General features: G+C 42.9%; 1 protein-coding gene across 1 annotated transcript in view; it reads right to left on the bottom strand.

Moving 5' to 3' along the window:
- Positions 1–723: 723 nt before the first annotated feature.
- Positions 724–23458, bottom strand: part of nclb (no child left behind) — a 343194-nt gene continuing 320459 nt past the window's right edge. Inside the window, exon 12 of the mRNA XM_071667808.1 lies at positions 724–1278. Coding sequence (XP_071523909.1) covers positions 1070–1278 — 209 coding nt within the window. The 3' untranslated portion in view covers positions 724–1069. The remainder of the gene's footprint in view (positions 1279–23458) is intronic.

Genomic DNA, 23458 nt, shown 5'->3' with positions numbered 1-23458 from the left:
ACAAGATAAAGATCAGACATTCCACCAGCTGCCCCTTTCAGCACATTTACATCCAGACGTCTTTCTTTTACATGCCTATCAATAAATATGTAATCCACTAATGCTTGCTGATCATCTTTCCTACTCACAAAAATATTTGTGTATATCTTTTCAAACCAGGTATTCCCAATCACCAGTCCTTTTTCACTGCACAACCCTACAAGCTGTGCATCATTTCCATTTATAATACTGAACGACCCACACCCCCTAATCATAGCCTCAACTGCCAGATCACTCACCTTCTCATTCAAATCATCCATCACTAATACCTGGTCTCCTGCAACAAAACTACAGACACATTCACTCAACTGCTCCCAAACCACTTGCCTCTCATGGTCAGGGGCATAAGCACTATAATCATCCAATGCTTGTCATCTTTTTTATTTCTACTCATTTCAGTCTAGAATTCATTTCTTTACACTCTTTCACACACTCCCACAATTCCTGCTTCTGGAGTAAGGCTACTCCTTCCTTAGCTCTTGTTCTCTAGCTAACCCCTGACTTTACTTCAAAGAAATTTCCAAATCATTCTTCACCTTTATCCCTGAGCTTTGTTTCACTCAGAGTCTCTTTTCATCTTAGTAACATCCACACACATTTAGAAACCCCAGCCTGAGACTTCAAGCAGGATGAGTACTCCCTGCTTGGCTCCCTCTTTTGGAAATTTAAGTACAAACTCAAATGCTTTTAATGGTGTACTTTTACTGGATGATAATCAGTATTACAGTTTTCTTATTAAACACTAATATAGTATATGTCTGTGTTTCATAAGTAAAAATATACAATGACACTACAATCCTATTAAAATAAGGGCTTTTACATGTGGAATTGAACCACATTACCTTCCACTGTCTACTATGAATTTGATGTATGATGTTTTACATGTAATGATATACTCACGAATGAAAGAGAGTTTTCCAAGATCACCCATACCATTTTGCACCCTTTAATGGTAAATTCAACAAAAAAAAGCTACAACTGTAAATTATCAAACTACCAGTTTAATAGAAAAAAAAAATTGCAAAAGTTACTACCGTCGTCTCCTCCGCCGGTCTAAATGGCCACCTTTCTTTTTCCCAAACTTAGGCTTCGACGTAGCTCTGGTGTTTTGGCTGGTAGATGCATCATTGGGAACTCTGCCAGCCTCATCCATTTCTTTGTTAAATTTTCTCTCTGTTACCTCTTCAGTATCCATTTCTTCACCACATGATGCTATACGATGGTAAAAATTTCTACGTACTGTGAAAATATAAAAATGCATGAAAAGATAATATCATGTAAAATTTTACTAGTTATAAAAATAAAGGAAAACAATGTTAAAAATGTCCTGATTTTTCATATAAAACATGACATATATACTTTCATGACATGAGTGCCATAAAATGAAAGAAAGAGGCATGAAGCAACTTTATGGCTTATTGCGATGTGTTAATCTAAATGAATGACCATTTACTTACTGACTGAATTCTATTTTCAATTCCACTAGTGAAGCAAAGCTTAAAAAAGTTTACCAACAAACATCACCGCTAAGAATATCCCATGAGGCAAAAATAGTGCACTGCACTCTTATAAGACTCTTGTTTCATATTTTGATATTTAATAGTTTCTACCACCTTTGTGAGCCAGCATCAGGAACAAACTAAGATATGGCCTTATTTGCAAACATCCATCCTCTAGTTATCATGTATATCAAAATCAGAGCTACCATCCACAGCCAAGCCTTACAGTCTATTCCAAAATTTACATGCCCTGGTTCAGCCCACAAATATTATGTCTCCCCCTATAAACTATTTTGATGTCCTGAAAGTTCATGCCTTAATACACCAAAACCTTCTTCATTCCATCCTTCCATCTGCTTCTCGGTCTTCCCATCCTCCTTGCCCCCTCCAATTCTGGTACGTAGATCCTTTTGGTCAGTCTCTTTTCTCTCATTCTTTCCTTATGTCCAAACAGTTTCAGCATACTCTTGTCAGCTCTCACAGTTGGAATTAGCTCACTACCACATCTCTCTCTTACACTGTCACACCTTGCATGATTAACATGCCTCACACTATATTTGGCTCTCAGGCATTCCACTTCCAATGCATTCAGTATCTTCCTTTTGAGTTCAAGCCCCTAGACTCGCATCCATATAACACTGTAAGGAGACCTATACAATCAAACAAACTGATCTGTGCCCAAGTAGACAGTGACCTCGCCTTCCACAAATTCCTTAAGAAAGTCCAGATCTCAGTCCCCTCTTCCAAGCAATGAGTTACTTCAGCCCCCAAGGTTCTAACTGATACCATGTTCATTCCCAGTTACCTAAAGCACTCCGCTACCTCCGCTTCAACCTTATGTTCAAGAAATTTTGTCTCATCCCCCTGATGCACCTATTAATTAATTTTGTTCATATATACTCTTAATTTTCTCCTTTCCTAAGACCTCCCAAACTCTGTCATCAGCTCTTGATGTCTCCCTCTGGAGTCTGCTAGTAGAAGATGCATCTGCAAACAGCAATTGATTGACCACCCCAGTCCCCACCCCACCATACCATATTCCCATCCCTTGTCCTAAGATCCATTTATGTCTCCTGCCATATATTACATTGATCAAATTCATTCTATCCCATATATATCTCTCATTCTCCGAATGTTCATATCTCAATACATCAGAAAGGAGTTTTCCTGAATTTGGGTTAAGGATTTAGGAGGATAATATCAGTATCAGAAGAACTGCACACAAAAAAAGACTAATAACTCTGGAGGTACTGTCCTAAAGATAAATCATGAAAATTAAACTTGCTATATGTTAATGAAATGAAAGAAATTAATGCAAGGGAAGAGTAAGAATGATAGAAAAAGACAGCTGAAATATTTATACTGGAATCTGGATGTACCTATAAAGAGTACAGAGGTAGTACACTGCTGACAGCAGCCACCTAGGTTGGTACTTTGTCCTAGCATCTAACACTCTCCATATTAGGATTGCAGGTATTACTTTCCATCTCATCAAAACAGGACAAATAGGATAGTCCTGCTATCTTACAAGCACCATACACCTAATCAAACTTCACTCACTTTCTTCACATATGTTTTATTGCCACCTCCTGCCTGCAGTTGTCTTTTAAATATAATAATAATAGAGTCCAAGAAATCTATGCCCCACCAGTCTCAAGCATCAAGGGGTGTAAGAATTTCAAAGTTTCTGCTTGAATCTACTGCCAATGAGAAGGAGAGTTCACACATTAGCAATACTGGCCCCTTCCACAACGTTTCCCTCTCTGACAAACCTTCCTCTTTTTCTCTTCACTATACCAGCATCTGTAGTCTCTTGTAACCTCTCAGAGACCTAGTTGTCTAATGATGCTCTCAGCAGCACCCTTTTCATATCTATAATCTCCACTCATGATTTTGGTTCATAGGTGGTGTCTGTGCTTACCTGCCTAAAAGAACTTGAGTCCCCAAACTCAGATGTTAGGCAGCTCAAGGTCTACCTCTCAACTACCACAATTTTCATCTGTTTTCCGTATTGCTCTCCTAATTCTACAAATTCTATATCTTTCTTCAACTATATAAATTCCTGCCATGAGATTGTAGCATCTTTTCACCTGTAAGCTGAAATCTTCTACTTAGGAGATTTCAACATTCACAACAGCGAGTGGTTGAATTCCATCCATATGCATGATGGGGGATTAAAGCCCTCATGTTCTACATTCTTAATGATATAGACACTTATCTCCTACCCTACCCATATTCCTGACTGATGTGACCCTTCTCCTAATATTCTGGATCTGATTTTTTTTACCACTAATCTACCCCAATGTAAGTACACAATCTCAAACCCAATTTGTTCATCTGATCACACCCTCATAAATGTATCTATTCAATGGCACCTCACTCTCCAGCAGCCCTTCTAAATGTAAATATTGGCACCCCAACAAAGCTAACTGGAATAACAAAAAAAAATTCTGACTTTTCTTGGGGTAAATTACTGCCTCATGTGGTGATGCTTCTGCCTCCACCAAATGCAAAGCAGAGGTTACTGATGCAGAAATTGAAGCATTTATCTCTTATTCCTCCTAAAAGACCTCTTCTTTTTCAACCCTTGTTCAACTGCTCCTGTTCTAAGGCCATTCAGGCAAGGGGTCAGGCATATCAGATTTAGAAAAACTCTTCTTCCTCTGACTCCCATCCAACATTTATCACTGCAAACAATCATTGCAAATATGTTAGCCTTTAGGCAAACCGTTGCTTTATTCAGAGGAAAAGCAATAACCTATCTTCATCTGGTCTTTAGCTAAGGGCATCACAAACAAACTCTGTTGCTCTAACTTTCCTTCAGTTTTCTGTTCTGATAGTACTAAAGCTGTCCCTCCCATAGAGAAAGCAATTCTTTGGTTCCTGTTTCTCATATACCTGTATCTTGGGTGATTCTAACATTCCTTCATCCCCTGATGCTCCTATTATTAATCCTATGCCCCTACCCATAATCTCCTTTTGGACTGTCTGTAAAACACTTCTCTATCCAGACATAAGCAAGGCTTATGATCCTGATTGCATCCACCTCATGTGCCAAAAGAATGCAGTACCTCTTTTTTTTCCTTGTTGAAGGCTCCAGCCTTGGACAAAAGTCCACATCAAGGCCTTAATTGAAATACAGAAATATGAAATGGAAAAAGACAAGACAAGTTAAAGTATTTACAAATTTTGGAGAAATTGTAAACCCTATATCTTGAAATATGCCAAGTCATAGTCATTGGGAAAGACATGAGAAGGTAGAGAGTTCCAAAGCTTTGACGAATAGGGAAAGAGGCAGGTATCAAAACAGCCCACCCTTGAGTTGCTGATGTCCACACAATAATCATGTGATGCAGAAGCTTGCTGAGTATTGTGTCGTCTAGTTAGTGATGTGGGCACAGAAGAATTCAGCTCTCAAGAGCAAAAAAGTAGTACTGCAGATGAAGGAAAGTGAATCAACAATACAGCTTAGGCCTATGCAAGGGGGCCAAGTTTGGAAGTTACCCTGGGACAGTTCATAAGTTGGACTGCTTTCGACTCAACTCTGTCAAGTAAGGATGCAGGGCTAGAACCACCTCAAATGTGAGAGCAATACTCCATACAAGGACAAAACAATCCCTTGTATAAATGGAGCATTTGTTCAGAAGAGAAGTTTTAACATCTAAACAGGACACTCAGTTTCTTAGAGGCAGACTTAGCTATTCCTGAAAAGGGGGGTTTTCAAAAAAGAGTGGATATTACAGCAATACCAAGTATGTTCACTGAGTCATGAGATGGAATTACAGGACCATCAAAGGAGAGATGAGAGTTGAGTTCTCAATAGAGATATGAGTAAAAACTGGGTCTCAGATGCATTAAACTTAACAAGATTTTGTGTACCCAACTGAGATATTCCTTTCAAGTTAGTTTGTTGGGGAAGCTATGCCAAGACAAAATGCAGATCGAGTGAGAGAAGAGGGAGCAGAAATGAGGGATGTGGTTGAATGCAGTATTCAGTCTTCAAAGTAAAAGTGCATTGATTCATTTGTGGAAGAGAGGAAATCATTGAAAAAAAAGGAAAAAGAGTGTAGTGGTTTGGACAGAACCTTAAGGGACACTACTGTTGATGGAGAACAGGAAGACGCTGATCTATCAACAACAAGAGAGATAGATCAGCCAGAGAGGAAGCTAGATATGAAGGAGCAAAGTGGGAGAAGGAAGCCAAAAAAATGTTAGTGCAGATATGAGACCATGATACCACACACTGTCAAAAGCCTTACATATGTGAAGGGCAACTACACATGATTCCCCAAAATCTATCAGGGATGATAACCAGACATTAGTATTTATTATTCATTTTGCTTTGTCGCTGTTTCCTGCATTAGCGAGGTAGCGCAAGGAAAAAGACGAAAGAATGGCCCAACCCACCCGCATACACATGTATATACATACACGTCCACACACACAAATATACATACCTATACATCTCAACGTATACATATATATACACACACAGACATATACATTTATACACATGTACATAATTTATACTGTCTGCCTTTATTCATTCCCATCGCCACCACGCCACACTTGAAATAACAACCACCTCCCCCCCTCATGTGTGCGAGGTAGCGCTAGGATAAGACAACAAAGGCCACATTCGTTGACACTCAGTCTCTAGCTGTCATGTAATAATGCACTGAAACCACAGCTCCCTTTCCACATCCAGGCCCCACACAACTTTCCATGGTTTACCCCAGATGCTTCACATGCCCTGGTTCAATCCACTGACAGCACGTCAACCCTGGTATACCACATCGTTCCAATTCACACTATTCCTTGCATGCCTTTCACCCTCCTGCATGTTCAGGCCCCGATCACTCAAAATCTTTTTCACTCCATCTTTCCACCTCCAATTTGGTCTCCCACTTCTCGTTCTCTCTACCTCTGACACATATATCTTCTTTGTCAATCTTTACTCACTCATTCTATCCATGTGACCAAACCATTTCAAAACACCCTCTTCTGCTCTCTCAACCACAATCTTTTTATTACCACACATCTCTCTTACCCTTACATTATTTACTTGATCAAACCACCTCACACCACATATTGTCCTCAAACATCTCATTTCCGGCACATCCATCCTCCTGCACACAACTCTATCCATAGCCCACGCCTCGCAACCATATAACATTGTTGGAACCACTATTCCTTCAAACATACCCATTTTTGCTTTCTGAGATAATGTTCTCGACTTCCACGCATTCTTCAATGCTACCAGAAATTTCGCCCCCTCCCCCAACCTATGATTCACTTCTGCTTCCATGGTTCCATCCGCTGCCAAATCCACTCACAGATATCTAAAACACTTCACTTCCTCCAGTTTTTCTCCATTCAAACTTACCTCCCAATTGACTTGTCCCTCAACCCTACTGTACCTAATAACCTTGCTCTTATTCACATTTACTCTCAGCTCTCTTCTTTCACACACTTTACCAAACTCACTCAGCAGCTTCTGCAGTTTCTCACACCAATCAGCCACCAGCGCTGTATCATCAGCAAACAACAACTGACTCACTTCCTAAGCTCTCTCATCCACAACAGACTGCATACTTGCCCCTATTTCCAAAACTCTTGCATTCACCTCCCTAACAACCCATCCATAAACAAATTAAACAACCAGGGAGACATCACACACCCCTGCCGCAAACCTACATTCACTGAGAACCAATCACTTTCCTCTCTTCCTACACGTACACATGCCTTACATCCTCGATAAAAATCTTTCACTGCTTCTAACAACTTGCCTCTCACACCATATATTCTTGATACCTTCCACAGAGCATCTCTTATGAACCTTATCATATGCCTTCTCCAGATACATAAATGTGACATACAAATCCATTTGCTTTTCTAAGTATTTCTCACATACATTCTTCAAAGCAAACACCTGATCCACACACCCTCTACCACTTCTGAAACCATACTGCTCCTCCCCAATCTGATGCTCTGTACATGCCTTCACCCTCTCAATCAATACCCTCCCATATAATTTACCAGGAATACTCAACAAACTTATACCTCTGTAATTTGAGCACTCACTTTTATCCCCGTCGCCTTTGCACAATAGCACTATGCAAGCATTCTGCTAATCCTCAGGCCCCTCACCATGAGTCAATGCAAGCATTCTGCTAATCCTCAGGCCCCTCACCATGAGTCATACACTACACTAAATAACCTTACCAACCAGTCAACAATACAGTCACCCCCTTTTTCAATAAATTCCACTGCAATATCATCCAAACCCGCTGCCTTGCTGGCTTTCATCTTCCGCAAAGCTTTTACTACCTCTTCTCTGTTTACCAAATCCTTTTCCCTAACCCTCTCACTTTGCACACCAACTCGACCAAAACACCCTATATCTGCCACTCTATCATCAAACTCATTTAACAAACCTTCAAAATACTCACTCTATCTCCATCTCACATCACCACTACTTGTTATCACCTCCCCATTAGCCCCCTTCACTGAAGTTCCCATTTGTTCCCTTCTCTTACACACTTTATTTACCTCCTTCCAAAACATCTTTTTATTCTCCCTAAAATCTAATGATACTCTCTCTCCTCCCAACTCTCATTTGCCTTCTTCTTCACCTCTTGCACCTTTCTCTTGACCTCCTGCCTCTTTCTTTTATACATCTCCCACTCATTTGCATAATTTCCCTGCAAAAATCGTCCAAATGCCTCTCTCTTTTCTTTCTCTAATAATCTTACTTCTTCATCCCACCACTCACTACCCTTTCTAATCTGCCCACCTCCCACTCTTCTCATGCCACAAGCATCTTTTGTGCAAGCCATCACTGCTTCCCTAAATACATCCCATTCCTCCCCCACTCCCCTTACCTCCTTTGTTCTCACCTTTTTTCCATTCCATACTCAGTCTCTCCTGGTACTTCCTCACACAAGTCTCCTTCCCAAGCTCACTTACTCTTACCACTCTCTTCACCCCAACATTCTCTCTTCTTTTCTGAAAACCCCTACAAATCTTCACCTTTGCCTCTGCAAGATAATGATCAGACATCCCTCCAGTTGCACCTCTCAGCACATTAACATCCAAAAGTCTCTCTTTCGTGCGTCTATCAACTAACACATAATCCAATGACACTCTCTGGCCATCTCTCCTACTTACATATGTATACTTATGTATATCTCTCTTTTTAAACCAGGTATTCCCAATCACCAGTCCTTTTTCAGCACATAAATCTTTAAGCACTTCAACATTTCCATTTACAACACTGAACACCCCATGTACACCAATTATTCCCTCAACTGCCACATTACTCACCTTTGCATTCAAATCACCCATCACTATAACCCAGTCACGTGCATCAAAACTACTAACACACTCACTCAGCTGCTCCCAAAACACTTGCCTCTCATGATCTTTCTTCTCATGCCCAGGTGCATATGCCCCAATAATCACCCATCTCTCTCCATCCACTTTCAGTTTTACCCATATCATTCTGGAGTTTACTTTCTTACACTCTATCACATACTCCCACCACTTCTGTTTCAGGAGTAGTGCTACTCCTTCCCTTGCTCTTGTCCTGTCACTAACCCCTGACTTTACTCCCAAGACATTTCCAAACCACTCTTCCCCTTTACCCTTGAGCTTCGTTTCACTGAGAGCCAAAACATCCAGGTTCCTTTCCTCAAACATACTACCTATCTCCACCACTCCTGTTTCAGGAGTAGTGCTACTCCTTCCCTTGCTCTTGTCCTCTCACTAACCCCTGACTTTACTCCCAAGACATTTCCAAACCACACTTCCCCTTTACCCTTGAGCTTCGTTTCACTCAGAGCCAAAACATCCACGCTCCTTTCCTCATACATACTACCTATCTCTCCTTTTTTTTCTCATCTTGGTTACATCCACACACATTTAGACACCCCAATCTGAGCCTTCGAGGAGGATGAGCACTCCTCACGTGACTCCTTCTTTTGTTTCCCCTTTTAGAAAGTTGAAATACAAGGAGGGGAGGGTTTCCAGCCCCCTTCTCCCATCCCCTTTAGTCGCCTTCTACGACACATGAGGAATGCATGGGAAGTATTCTTTCTCCCTATCCCAAGGGATTAGTAAGGTAGGAAATAATATCACCAGTGGATCTCACCTTACAGAAGCCATACTGGCGATCAGAGAGAAGGATGATATTCAAGGTGTTTCTGGATAAGGGAGTTGAGGAGGGATTCAAAGACTTTGAATGTGGTAACAGATTGACAGTTAGAGGGGTCAGAATGGTAACCCTTCTTAGGATTGTGATGTATTAATGTATGTTTCCAAGCAGAAGGAAAAGTTTTGGTTTTCTAACAGAAATGGAACAGATGTGCAAGTACAGGTGCGAGCTCAGAGGAACACTCTTTCAATACAAGGGGATGGATACCATCAGGACCAGAAGCCTTATTTATGTCCAGATAAAGAAGTGCAATTTGGACAGTCCAAGATGATATTACGGGTTAGAGGCATAGGATTAGTAAGAGGAGCATCAGGGGGTGAAGGAATGTCAAAGTCATCCAAGGTGGAGTTAAAGGAGAAATTGGAACCAGACTTGCTTTGTCTATAGGAGAGACAGATATTGTACCGTCAGAACGGAAAAGTGAAAGAAATTCTTAGAAATGCCCTAGCTAAAGACCAGAAAGACCTATCTGTGGATGATGAGGAGAGGTTATCGCACTTCCTTTGAATAAAGAAAAGCCTTGCCTCATGGATAGTGTACTTACAGTGATTAAAGGCAGTGATAAAAACTGGATGAAAGCTATGTGTTTGGTGCAAATAGAAGCATCACCACATATGAGACAGTAACTTACCCATGGAAAGCCAGAGAAGAAGTTCTGTAAGTTATTCCAGTCAGCTTTGTTGAGGTGTTAGTATTTACATTTAGAATGGGCTGCTGGAGGAGGTGCCATTAAAATAGATGCATTTATGACGGTGTGATTAAATGAACCAATTGGGGCGAGAATGTATATTTACAGCTGAATGGACTAGAGGTGACAAACAACTTCAGAATATTAGGAGAGTGATCACACTGGTCAGGAATTTGGGTAGGGTGGGAGATAAATTGCTATAAATCATGAAGAACATGAGGGCTTCCATCCCTCCACCATCCTTATGGGAGGTATTCAACCATTCTTTATGGTGAACATTGAAATTTCCGAGGTTGAGGATCTCAGCTTGTAGGCAAGAGGATGTCACAGTCTCATAAAAGGAGTTTAGGTTGCCAAGCAACAATGAAAAATTTGTAGAATTGGGAAAGCAATAGGCAAAACAGAGGAAAAGTGAGGTAGAAGGGAGACAGACCCTGAGCCATATAACATCAAAGTTTGGAGACTCAAGGTCCTTGAGACATGCAACAGGTGTGTTGATGTTGGAATAAGAACAAACACCACCTCTGAACCATAATTGGGAATGGAGGTTATTGTTAGATAAGAAAAAGGGATAAGTGAGAACATCATTAAACAACTGTATCTGACAGAATTAAGATATTAGGAGAGGTACTAGACAGATGGTGTTCAACTGAGGACAGGTTACTAGAGGGACCATGAATGTTAATATAGTGAATAAAAAAATGGAAGGTTTAACAGAGGGAAAGATCATTGGAGGGACCGGTACTACTACTGCCAGAGCCCTCCTCTTATTAGCAGTAGAGTCAGGTGGAAAACCGGAGATTCTTAGCACCCCACAATGCCGGGGTCTAGGGGCCTTAGATTTGACAGACTGTCATGATGATACTTACAAATGATGGAGTAGGCAGGAATTGGCAAGAGCACTTATGTGAGAAAAAAAAGTCATAACAATAAGCTAGGTTTAAGTATATGTATGCTGCCTGTAAGAAGAAAATGGTAAGACAAACTTGGCAGTCCCATTTCGATGGGACAGAAAGTAAGACCAGCAATCCTGACATGGAAAAAGTAGGATGGTCCTGGTACCACTTTAATGCTCATCAGTCAGGGTGGTAGTACCACCCTGGGTGGCTGTTGTCAGCAACCTACTACCTCATGGGTTGTCCTAGGTTAGGGGATGGAATAATCCTTGAGTTAGCTGAGGTACTGGGAGGGGCCAATACACTACCACCTGAGCCCTCCTTCTCAATGTTGGCAGTCTCATGATCAAGTGTAGTCAGAGTATTGTCCGAATAAATCAATAGAGGATGGGAATAATCTTTGCTCATTCTATGACCACTGCACTCATCAAGCAATTGCTTAGTAATAGGTGTGATTGCGAAGCCTGAAGCCCAAGCTTCGTTAAGCGGTAATCCAGTATAAGTCACTTAACAGATGAGAGTCGGGAGTTGTCCACCTTCACCTGCTGGTGTAGTAAGACCACGTGCCAAAGGGTGGTCTTAGGACTGAACACAGTGGCAGCTTCCATCACCTGACTGCAGTCCTCTGCTTCCTATGGGTGGCAGTACTGTGTGAGCTCTTCACGTCCACCCTTGTCAGTGGTTTTCATTCCATGGCACCTGCTATGTTAAAAAGAATTCCCTTGGGAACAATGTACCATCCACTGTTGATAAGTCAGGTGCCACCTTTGCCAGCTTTTGGGGCCATAGGGTCCATGAAAGGCAGGCTCATGCCAACTCCTTTCACCAGGAGTTGGCTACTAGACACATCTTGTCTAAGGCAAGGTGGTCTGACAAGGAGATAGAGCTCCTCACTAGAGCAGATGCAACGATGGCAGCTGGTCCCTCTCTGGCTGCTGGCCAGGGAATGAGCCAGCAGTCACAGGCTATCATTCCTTGCTGGATAGTGGAGGCAATAAAAGGCCTCTGAAGAAAGGCGTCATATAAGATCCGTGTCCAGGAACTTATCTTGGACGTCAACCCTCACCATGAGACCAGTGAAGGAGAGGTGGCGTGTAGTGTGTTGGACAGGAGACATGTCCTGGCAACAACCAGAGGTAACATGTGGAGTGGCACTCTGGAGAAGGCACCACACGAGAAAAGACGTGTGTGTGTGTGTGTGCCAACTCTGATGGGGGAGGCTCCACCAATATGGGATATGGGGGAGAGCCTGCCTCTCCTGGTGGAGAGTATCCCACACTTTCATCTGTCTCTGACACTCTGCAGGATCCCCAACCCCTATCCACTGCCTCTTTTGTCCTGGAGACCATATCCTAGAGACCATGTCCCATCTCAAAACACTAGGGGCCTGGCCCACAACTCTGGTGTTGGGTGAGGAAGTATTAAAGTCGCCCTTGAACACTTGCATTGAGGGGACAGCCTCTCTGCCACTAGGGTGGCCATAGAGCATGCCAAAAATTTGGTAAACTCCTGTGGCTCTCCCTCTGACCGCCAAAATCATAATGAGGGTGGAACAAAACAATGCACTGGTGCAGACATTGAACGCCAGATTGAAGGGGCTCCTTTGCGCAGAAACCACCTTTACAGGGAGCAGTACTGGAAAGTACAGCGACTTTACAGAACGAATAAGTTGCTGGCCACTGGACAGGTCCTGAAAGGCGAGTGGAAGCTGCCACCAACTGCAGATGAGCCAGAAACCCTCTAACCCTTTTGGGGAGCTCTCTTCTTGCAGGCCTCCAAGTCCAACAGATGTCCTATTACTGATCATGACCAAACATGCGAACCAATATCAAAGGTTCTATCCGTGGGCAAGGTTGCACACCACCAAAAAGCCACCAAAACATCCATCCCGGTCCCAGTGGAATGCAAATGAGACTCCTGAAGTCCATTCCTCTGCGGTTGCTCTGCAAGATGTTTAACCTGTGGATTGCCACCTATGCACTGCCTGAATCACTCAAGGCGAAGAGAATGGTATTGACACAGAAAGTACCAAATCCAACAGAGCATTAGAACTACAGACCAATTACTATCCCATGTGCTGTAGTCCAACAGCTACACAAGATCCTTACTAGCACATTTAGAGCCTCGTCTATATCAACGGAGCTCAAAAGGCATTCATCTCTGTGGATGGATGCCTTGAGAACCTCATGATTCTGGGCGCGATAATCGGCTGTGCACTTGGTATTCCTCAACATGGCAAAGGCATTCAATGGTGTTAATCATACCTTTATTGAGTAGGCCATGTCGCGGAAGGGGATTCCAGCCCCAGTCAGGGAAGATATCGGGGAAGATATCATATCAATGTATGACTGAGTCTTCACTCTGAAGGCAACGGCAAAATGTCGGAGAAAATCAAAACGACTTGTGGGATCAAAAAATGCAAGCCTGTTGCCCATTCTTTCCAACCTTGTAATCAACGAGGGGTTACAATGGTTAAGGAATTGGATGTGAGGGTTGGCTTTGGTGCCCAGAAGGTATCAGTGCTTGTGTTAGCCGATGACCTGGTTCTTGTAGTGAAGATGGTGGCTGTTCTGCAGAAGACCATAAACATCATGGCAGAGACTTTTGTGTGTGTGTGTGTGTGTGTGTGTGTGTGTGTGTGTGTGTGTGTGTGTGTGTGTGTGTGGGGGGGGGGGGGGGTTGCTTTCAGGTGAATCTGGGAAAGAGTCGGTCCCTCAGCATGAAGACTGATGGCAAGTGTAAGACTTGACATGTTAACAAGAACAAGATGTTCCAAGTCTTGAGCAGTGCTATCAGCTCCATGGACACTGAATATGACTACAAGTACCCTGGTGTTCTTGTTGGGGCAGGAGGAAGGTGAAAATCCTAGAGTGCCCTGCTAGAAAAGGGGATCAATAACATCACCAGAGCCCCTATAAAACCTCAGCAGAGGGTTATGATCCTCGTGGACCACTTAGTACCCCAGCTCATGCATTGCCTGGTGCTGGGGGAAGTTTATAAGAAGCAGTTAGCACGCATGGACAGGCAGTTGAGAGTGGCAGTTTGCCATTGGCTCTGCCTGCCGCATGATGTGTCCTACGCATATTTCCACTCAGCAGTGGGGGATGGTGGGCTTGGGATACCTGATTTTGTTTTGACTGTCCGGCCATCCAAGCGAGGGCAGGCATATTACCTACCCCCATCAAGGATGCTAAAGGCTGACCTTAGAACTCAAGCCTCTGCAACATCTGTCAAAAGCCCAGTACATTTGGGCATATCACCCGGGTATGCCCACATACCCACAAGGGTAGAGTAAAGCAACATAACAACATCAATGTCTTTTTAGCTGGCAGGTTGAGACAGAAGGATTACAACATGGTCTGCAAGCCTTGTATCCTTACTGTGGGGTCCTTTCAGAAGCCAGACATCATGGCTTCCAAAGGGTTAAAGACTTATGTTATAAATACACAAGTCTCTGGTGTTGGCTTCACACTTTCAGCTATGCACCAACACAAGTGCAGCTATTACAGCACCCTGGAAGTCCTTCAGGGTGTACAGGATCTTACCGGCAAAGACACTGTGCACATAACATCAGCCACTTTGAACTGGTTAGGTGCATGGTGTCAAGAGAGTGCAAGTGCTCTCAGGGGGATACGGCTTTCCTACCAGGACCTACAAGTGTGCTCCGTGAAAGCCCTAACTTGGACCCATTCCCTTTACAGGATGTGGTCCAAGAGCACAGGTTGAGATCAGGAGCCTGCCTGTAACATCTGGTGTTGGCCCTCAGGTTGGTGAGGGTATTCCCTCCTTGTGTGTTCTTAGAGAGCGGGATCTGGTTGTCCCCCTAAGGCTACCATGGCAAGTGCCAGTTCCCGATGGTGGTTTGATGTGGCAGGAGAACAGATATCCTGGTAGGGCGTTACTCCCATCCATCTGGCTGTACTAGAAGGTGTGTAGTGCTGAGGGTGACTCTGAGTAAGGTAAGGTAAGGTATTCGAACCCGTTTTCCTTACTGCCAATGTCTCTCCTTACTTCTGCCTTTCCTATCCACAGTCTGACCTGCTGTCTTCCTCTTGCTGATCCACACACCTCCAACTAACAACTTCTTACACAATCCAAACTTAGAACACCCTTTCCTTTGCAAAGTAGTTGATGTTTCTAGCACCTCCCATCAACTAACTGGGAATAAATGAAGAAAAGGGAGCTGCTGCAAACACTGCACAAGAGTGGCCCTCTGTCAGTGGCCTATTATGGGTGAGGCACAAGAGGCTATGAAATGGCACTGGACTTTATCAGCTGCCTGTGTTTGCTCATCTGTTCTGTTACTGTTTAAAAACCAAAACTTTTCCTTCTTCTTGGTGGCATGCAATGGAACAGCCAATCCCTAAGAGAAGTCACTATCTTAATCCCTCAAATCAATGCCCTATTGCTTTAACATCTACCATTTCGAAAGTTTTTGAATCCCTCCTCAACTCCCATATCCTTAGACATCTTGAATCACAAAGTCTTCTCTATGATTACCAGCATGGCTTCAATGAGGCAAGATCCATTGGTGAAATTCTTTCCTATCCCACTACTGTCTGAAAGATTTTGAGGAATGCTGTGTCCTGTGTAGTTGACCTTGACAGGGTATGGCATTGGGGTCTCATTTCTAAGCCCCCTTCTCTTAGCTTCCCTCTCTCACTTTGCTCTCTCATATCTAGCTTCCTCTCTGGCTGATCTATCCCTGCAGTTGTTGATGGATAAACCTTCCAACCCTTCTCCATCAACAGCGGAGTCCCTCAAGGTTCTGTCCTGTCCCCTACATTTTTTCTACTTTTCATCGCCAATTTGCTCTCTTCCTCAAATAACCAAATGCACTTATACATTGATAACTCAACATCGCATTCCTCCGCATCCTTTAGTTCTGCTCCTTCTCTCACACGATCTCTATCTTGTCTCAACATAACTTTCTAAATAAACTTGGACAGGATATCTTGGTGGGGTAGACAAAATCCAGTTAAGCTTAATGCCTCCATGACCCAGCTTCTACCATTCTCTCTTTCCAAAATTCCTCACAAATTTCCTCTCTCCTTTGATGGTTTTGTAATTCCACCTACCAACTCAATGAACATACTTGGTATCACTGCAACATCCACTCTTTCTTGGAAACCCTATGTTACAGAAGCAGCTAAGTCTGCCTCAAGAAACTATAAGTCCTGTTTAGATGTCGAGATTTCTTTACTTATGAACAGTTGTTCCATTTATACAAATGAGTAATCAGTACTTGTATGGAGTACTGCTGTCCCTTATTTGGTGGAAGTGAGTCAAAAGTGATCCGACTTATAAACTCACTCAGGCTACCTTCAAAACTTGACCCGCTTTCCCTCTTCTATAGGAGTTACCTTGGTTTTCGCTCCTAAGATGTGGCTGCTTGTGTGCCCCCACCACTAAGTAGACCACATAATACTTAGCAAGCTGCTGCATCACATGGGTAGCGTGTGGCAGATGGCAACTTACAGTGGGCTGTTATGGTTTTGTTTCCCTACACTCCCAAAACACTTGCTTCTCATGATCTTTCTTCTCTTGGATAGGTGCAGAAGAACTAATAATCACCCATCTTTGTCCACTGACTTTCAATCTTATCAACATGAATCAAGAATTTACTTGCATACTCTATATCAAACTCCCACAACTCCTGTTTCACCCCTAAGATATTTCCAAACTGTTCCGACCCCTCTAACTATTGTCCTATTGCTTTGACATCTACCATTTCCAAAGTCTTTGAATCCCTCCTCAACTCCAGAATTCTTAAGACACCTCAAAATTCATACAGATCATCAGTATGGCATTCATATAGCAAGATCCACTGGTGGTATTTTTTCATATCTTACTAATATCAGGTATTATCCCTGAAAGAGTGGAGAATCTTGTGTAGTTGCCCTTGACATATCTAAAGCTTTAGACAGGGTGTGGCATTGGGGTCTCATCTCCAAGCCCCATTCTTTTGGCTTCCCTCCATCACCTTGCTCCTTCATTTCTAGCTTCTTTGGCTGACCTATCTCTGCGGCTGTTGATGGATCAGCCTTCTCCCCTTTCTCTACCATCAGTGGTGACCCCTCAAGATTCTGTCCTGTCCCCTACATTTTTCTCCTTTTTTTTCAACAATTTCCTCTCTTATACAAATAACCACATGCAATCATACAATGACCAGTCAATAATGCATTCACCCACATCCTTCAATTCTGCTCCTTCTTCTTTCTCTCGATCTACATCTCATCTTGACACAGCTTCCTCAATAAACTTGGACAGGATATCTCAGTACAGTAGACAAAATCTAATAAAGTGTAATGCCTCCAACACCATATTTCTACCAATCTCATCTAATAAAGTGTAATGCCTCCAACACCACATTTCTACCAATCTCTCTATTGAAAACTCCTCACAATTCTCAGCTCACCTTTGACCATTCTGTAAATCCACCTCAACTATATTAGCATACTTGGTATTACAGTACCATCCACTCTTTCTTGGAAACTTCATATCAGGGAAAGAGAAAATCTGCCTCTAAGAAATTGGGTGTTCTATTCAAAGGTCAAAAGTTCTTGTCTTCAGAAAAGTTGCTATATTTATACAAAGAATTGATTCATACTGCTCTCATATATGGGGTGGTTCCAGCTCTGCATCCTTACATGACAGAGTTGAGTCAACAGCATTCCAACTTACAAACTCTCCCATTCTCACTTCCAAACTTCACCCTCTTGCCCTTCGTTGCAATGTTGTTCACTTTCCCTCTTCTACAGGTATTACCCTGATCTTTGCTCTGGAGAGCTGAATACTTGTGTGCCCTAAACTCAGTCACCAACTTCTGCAGTTTCTCACTCAAATCAGCCACCAGAGCTGTATCATCGGCAAACAACAGCTGACTCGCTTCCCACGCCCTGTCATCCCAACAGACTGCATACTCGCCCCTGTCTCCAAAACTCTTTACCTCCCTAACCACCCCATCCATCAACAAAATAAAAAACCATGGGGACATCACACATCCCTACTACAGACTGACCTTTACTGGGAACCAATCACTCTACTCTCTTCCTACTCGTACACATGCTTTACATACTTGGTAAAAACATTTCGCTGCTTCGAGCAGCTTACCAACTAAACCATATACTCTTAAGACCTTCTAAAAAGTATCTCCATCAATACTATCATATGCCTTCTGCAGATCCATAAATGCTACCAACAAAATCCTATTTTCCAAACAATTCTTATCCTTTACCCAAAAGCTTCATTTCGCTCAAACCCAGAATATACAGATTTCTTTCCTCAAACATACTACCTACCTCTCCTCTCGTCTCATATTGGTTGCATCCACAAACACTGACACGCTAATTGAGCCTTCAAGGATGATGAGCACTCCCCCATTTGATTCCTTCTGTTTTCTCTTTTAAGAAATTAAAGTACAAGAAGGCGAGGGTTTCTGGTCCCCATTCCCGCCCCTTTAGTCACCATCTATGACACGCATGGAATATGTAAATAGAACTTTTAACCCCAAAAAGGGGATATATATATATAATATTTTTTTTCTTTTTTATGCTTTGTTGCTGTCTGCAGCGTTAGCGAGGTAGCACAAGGAAACAAACGAAAGAATGGCCCAACCCACCCACATACACATGTATATACATACACATCCACAATCGCACATATACATACACATATACATATACATATACACATATTCTCACATGAATCAGCCACCAGTGCTGTATCATCAGCGAACAACAACTGACTCACTTCCCAAGCTCTCTCATCCCCAACAGACTTCATACTTGCCCCTCTTTCCAAAACTCTTGCATTCACCTCCCTAACAACCCCATCCATAAACAAATTAAACAACCATGGAGACATCACACACCCCTGCCGCAAACCTACATTCACTGAGAACCAATCACTTTCCTCTCTTCCTACACGTACACATGCCTTACATCCACGATAAAAACTTTTCACTGCTTCTAACAACTTGCCTCCCACACCATATATTCTTAAAACCTTCCACAGAGCATCTCTATCAACTCTATCATATGCCTTCTCCAGATCCATAAATGCTACATACAAATCCATTTGCTTTTCTAAGTATTTCTCACATACATTCTTCAAAGCAAACACCTGATCCACACATCCTCTACCACTTCTGAAACCACACTGCTCTTCCCCAATCTGATGCTCTGTACATGCCTTCACCCTCTCAATCAATACCCTCCCATATAATTTGCCAGGAATACTCAACAAACTTATACCTCTGTAATTTGAGCACTCACTCGTATCCCCTTTGCCTTTATACAATGGCACTATGCAAGCATTCCGCCAATCCTCAGGCACCTCACCATGAGTCATACATACATTAATTAACCTTACCAACCAGTCAACAATACAGTCACCCCCTTTTTTAATAAATTCCACTGCAATACCATCCAAACCTGCTGCCTTGCCAGCAGAAACTGCAGAAGCTGGTGACTGAGTTTGGTAAAGTGTGTGAAAGAAGAAAGTTAAGAGTAAATGTGAATAAGAGCAAGGTTATTAGGTACAGTAGGGTTGAGGGTCAATTCAAATGGGAGGTGAGTTTGAATGGAGAAAAACTGGAGGAAGTGAAGTGTTTTAGATATCTGGGAGTGGATCTGGCAGCGGATGGAACCATGGAAGCGGAAGTGGATCATAGGGTGGGGGAGGGGGCGAAAATTCTGGGAGCCTTGAAGAATGTGTGGAAGTCGAGAACATTATTTCGGAAAGCAAAAATGGGTATGTTTGAAGGAATAGTGGTTCCAACAATGTTGTATGGTTGCGAGGCGTGGACTATGGATAGAGTTGTGCGCAGGAGGATGGATGTGCTGGAAATGAGATGTTTGAGGACAATGTGTGGTGTGAGGTGGTTTGATCGAGTAAGTAACGTAAGGGTAAGAGAGATGTGTGGAAATAAAAAGAGCGTGGTTGAGAGAGCAGAAGAGGGTGTTTTGAAATGGTTTGGTCACATGGAGAGAATGAGTGAGGAAAGATTGACCAAGAGGATATATGTGTCGGAGGTGGAGGGAACGAGGAGAAGAGGGAGACCAAATTGGAGGTGGAAAGATGGAGTGAAAAAGATTTTGTGTGATCGGGGCCTGAACATGCAAGAGGGTGAAAGGAGGGCAAAGAATAGAGTGAATTGGATCGAGGTGGTATACCAGGGTTGACGTGCTGTCAGTGGTTTGAATCAAGGCATGTGTATGGGGGTGGGTTGGGCCATTTCTTTCGTCTGTTTCCTTGCGCTACCTCACAAATGCGGGAGACAGCGACAAAGCAAAAAGAAAAAAAAAAAAAAAACATATACATTCCTCTGTTGGGGATGAGAGAGCTTGGGAAGTGAGTCAGTTGTTGTTCGCTGATGATACAGCGCTGGTGGCTGATTCATGTGAGAAACTGCAGAAGCTGGTGACTGAGTTTGGTAAAGTGTGTGGAAGAAGAAAGTTAAGAGTAAATGTGAAGAAGAGCAAGGTTATTAGGTACAGTAGGGTTGAGGGTCAAGTCAATTGGGAGGTGAGTTTGAATGGAGAAAAACTGGAGGAAGTGAAGTGTTTTAGATATCTGGGAGTGGATCTGGCAGCGGATGGAACCATGGAAGCGGAAGTGGATCATAGGGTGGGGGAGGGGGCGAAAATTCTGGGAGCCTTGAAGAATGTGTGGAAGTCGAGAACATTATCTCGGAAAGCAAAAATGGGTATGTTTGAAGGAATAGTGGTTCCAACAATGTTGTATGGTTGCGAGGCGTGGGCTATGGATAGAGTTGTGCGCAGGAGGATGGATGTGCTGGAAATGAGGTGTTTGAGGACAATGTGTGGTGTGAGGTGGTTTGATCGAGTGAGTAACGTAAGGGTAAGAGAGATGTGTGGAAATAAAAAGAGCGTGGTTGAGAGAGCAAAAGAGGGTGTTTTGAAATGGTTTGGGCACATGGAGAGAATGAGTGAGGAAAGATTGACCAAGAGGATATATGTGTCGGAGGTGGAGGGAACGAGGAGAAGAGGGAGACCAAATTGGAGGTGGAAAGATGGAGTGAAAAAGATTTTGTGTGATTGGGGCCTGAACATGCAGGAGGGTGAAAGGAGGGCAAGGAATAGAGTGAATTGGAGCGATGTGGTATACCGGGGTTGACGTGCTGTCAGTGGATTGAATCAAGGCATGTGAAGCGTCTGGGGTAAACCATGGAAAGCTGTGTAGGTATGTATATTTGCGTGTGTGGACGTAGGTATATACATGTGTATGGGGGGTGGTTGGGCCATTTCTTTCGTCTGTTTCCTTGCGCTACCTCGCAAACGCGGGAGACAGCGACAAAGTATAATAAAAAAAAAATATATAACATTCCTCATGTGTCGTACAAGGCGACTTAAGGGGACAGGGAGCAGGAGGCCAGAGACCCTCACCTCCTTGTACTTTAACTTTCTAAAAGGGGAAACAGAAGAAGGAGTCACGTGGGGAGTGCTCATCCTCCTCGAAGGCTCAGACTGGGGTGTCTAAATGTGTGTGGATGTAACCAAGAAGAGAAAAAATGAGAGATAGGTAGTATGTTTGAGGAAAGGAACCTGGATGTTTTGGCTCTGAGTTAAATGAAGCTCAAGGGTAAAGGGGAAGAGTGGTTTGGGAATGTCATGGGAGTAAAGTCAGGGGTAAGTGAGAGGACAAGAGCAAGGGAAGGAGTAGCAGTACTCCTGAAACAGGAGTTGTGGGAGTATGTGATAGAGTGCAAGAAAGTAAGTCCTAGATTGATATGGGTAAAACTAAAAGTTGATGGAGAGAGATGGGTGATTATTGGTGCATATGCACCTGGGCATGAGAAGAAAGATCATGAGAGGCAAGTGTTTTGGTAGCAGCTAAATGAGTGTGTTAGTGGTTTTGATGCACAAGACTGGGTTATAGTGATGGGTGATTTGAATGCAAAGGTGAGTAATGTGGCAGTTGAGGGAATAATTGGTATACATGGGGTGTTCAGTGTTGTAAATGCAAATGGTAAAGAGCTTGTACATTTATGTGCTGATAAAGGCCTGGTGATCGGGAATACCTAGTTCAAAAAGAGAGATATACATAAGTACACGTATATAAGGAGGAGAGATGGCCAGAGAGCGTTATTGGATTATGTGTTAATTGATAGGCGCGCGAAAGAGAGACTTTTGGCTGTTAATGTGCTGAGAGGTGCAACTGGAGGGATGTCTGATAATTATCTTGTGGAGGCGAAGGTGAAGATTTGTAGGGGGTTTTCAGAAAAGAAGAGAGAATGTTGGGGTGAAGAGAGTGGTAAGAGTAAGTGAGCTTGGGAAGGAGGCTTGTGTGAGGAAGTACCAGGAGAGACTGAGTACAGAATGGAAAAAGGTGAGAACAAAGGAGGTAAGGGGAGTGGGGGAGGAATGGGATGTATTTAGGGAAGCAGTGATGGCTTGCACAAAAGATGCTTGTGGCATGAGAAGCATGGGAGGTGGGGTGATTAGAAAGGGTAGTGAGTGGTGGGATGAAGAAGTAAGATTATTAGTGAAAGAGAAGAGAGAGGCATTTGGATGATTTTTGACGGGAAAAAATTCAAATGAGTGGGAGATGTATAAAAGAAAGAGGCAGGAGGTCACGAGAAAGGTGTAAGAGGTGAAAAAGAGGGCAAATGAGAGTTGGGGTGAGAGAGTATCATTAAATTTTAGGGAGAATAAAAAGATGTTTTGGAAGGAGGTAAATAAAGTGCGTAAGACTAGGGACCAAATGGGAACTTCAGTGAAGGGGGCTAATGGGGAGGTGATAACAAGTAGTGGTGATGTGAGAAGGAGATAGAGTGAGTATTTTGAAGATTTGTTGAATGTGTTTGATGATAGAGTGGCAGATATAAGGTGTTTTGGTCGAGGTGGTGTGCAAAGTGAGAGGGTTAGGGAAAATGATTTGGTAAACAGAAAAGAGGTAGTAAAAGCTTTGCGGAAGATGAAAGCCGGCAAGGCAGCAGGTTTCGATGGTACTGCAGTGGAATTTATTAAAAAAGGGGGTGACTGTATTGTTGACTGGTTGGTAAGGTTATTTAATGTATGTATGATTCATGGTGAAGTGCCTGAGGATTGGCGGAATGCTTGCATAGTGCCATTGTACAAAGGCAAAGGGGATAAGA

The sequence above is a fragment of the Panulirus ornatus genome, chromosome 12 (assembly GCF_036320965.1).
Source record: "Panulirus ornatus isolate Po-2019 chromosome 12, ASM3632096v1, whole genome shotgun sequence".
NCBI classification, from domain to species: Eukaryota; Metazoa; Arthropoda; class Malacostraca; order Decapoda; family Palinuridae; genus Panulirus; species Panulirus ornatus.
Note: the sequence above shows the minus strand (reverse complement) of the source record. Positions and strands in the feature narration are given on the sequence as shown.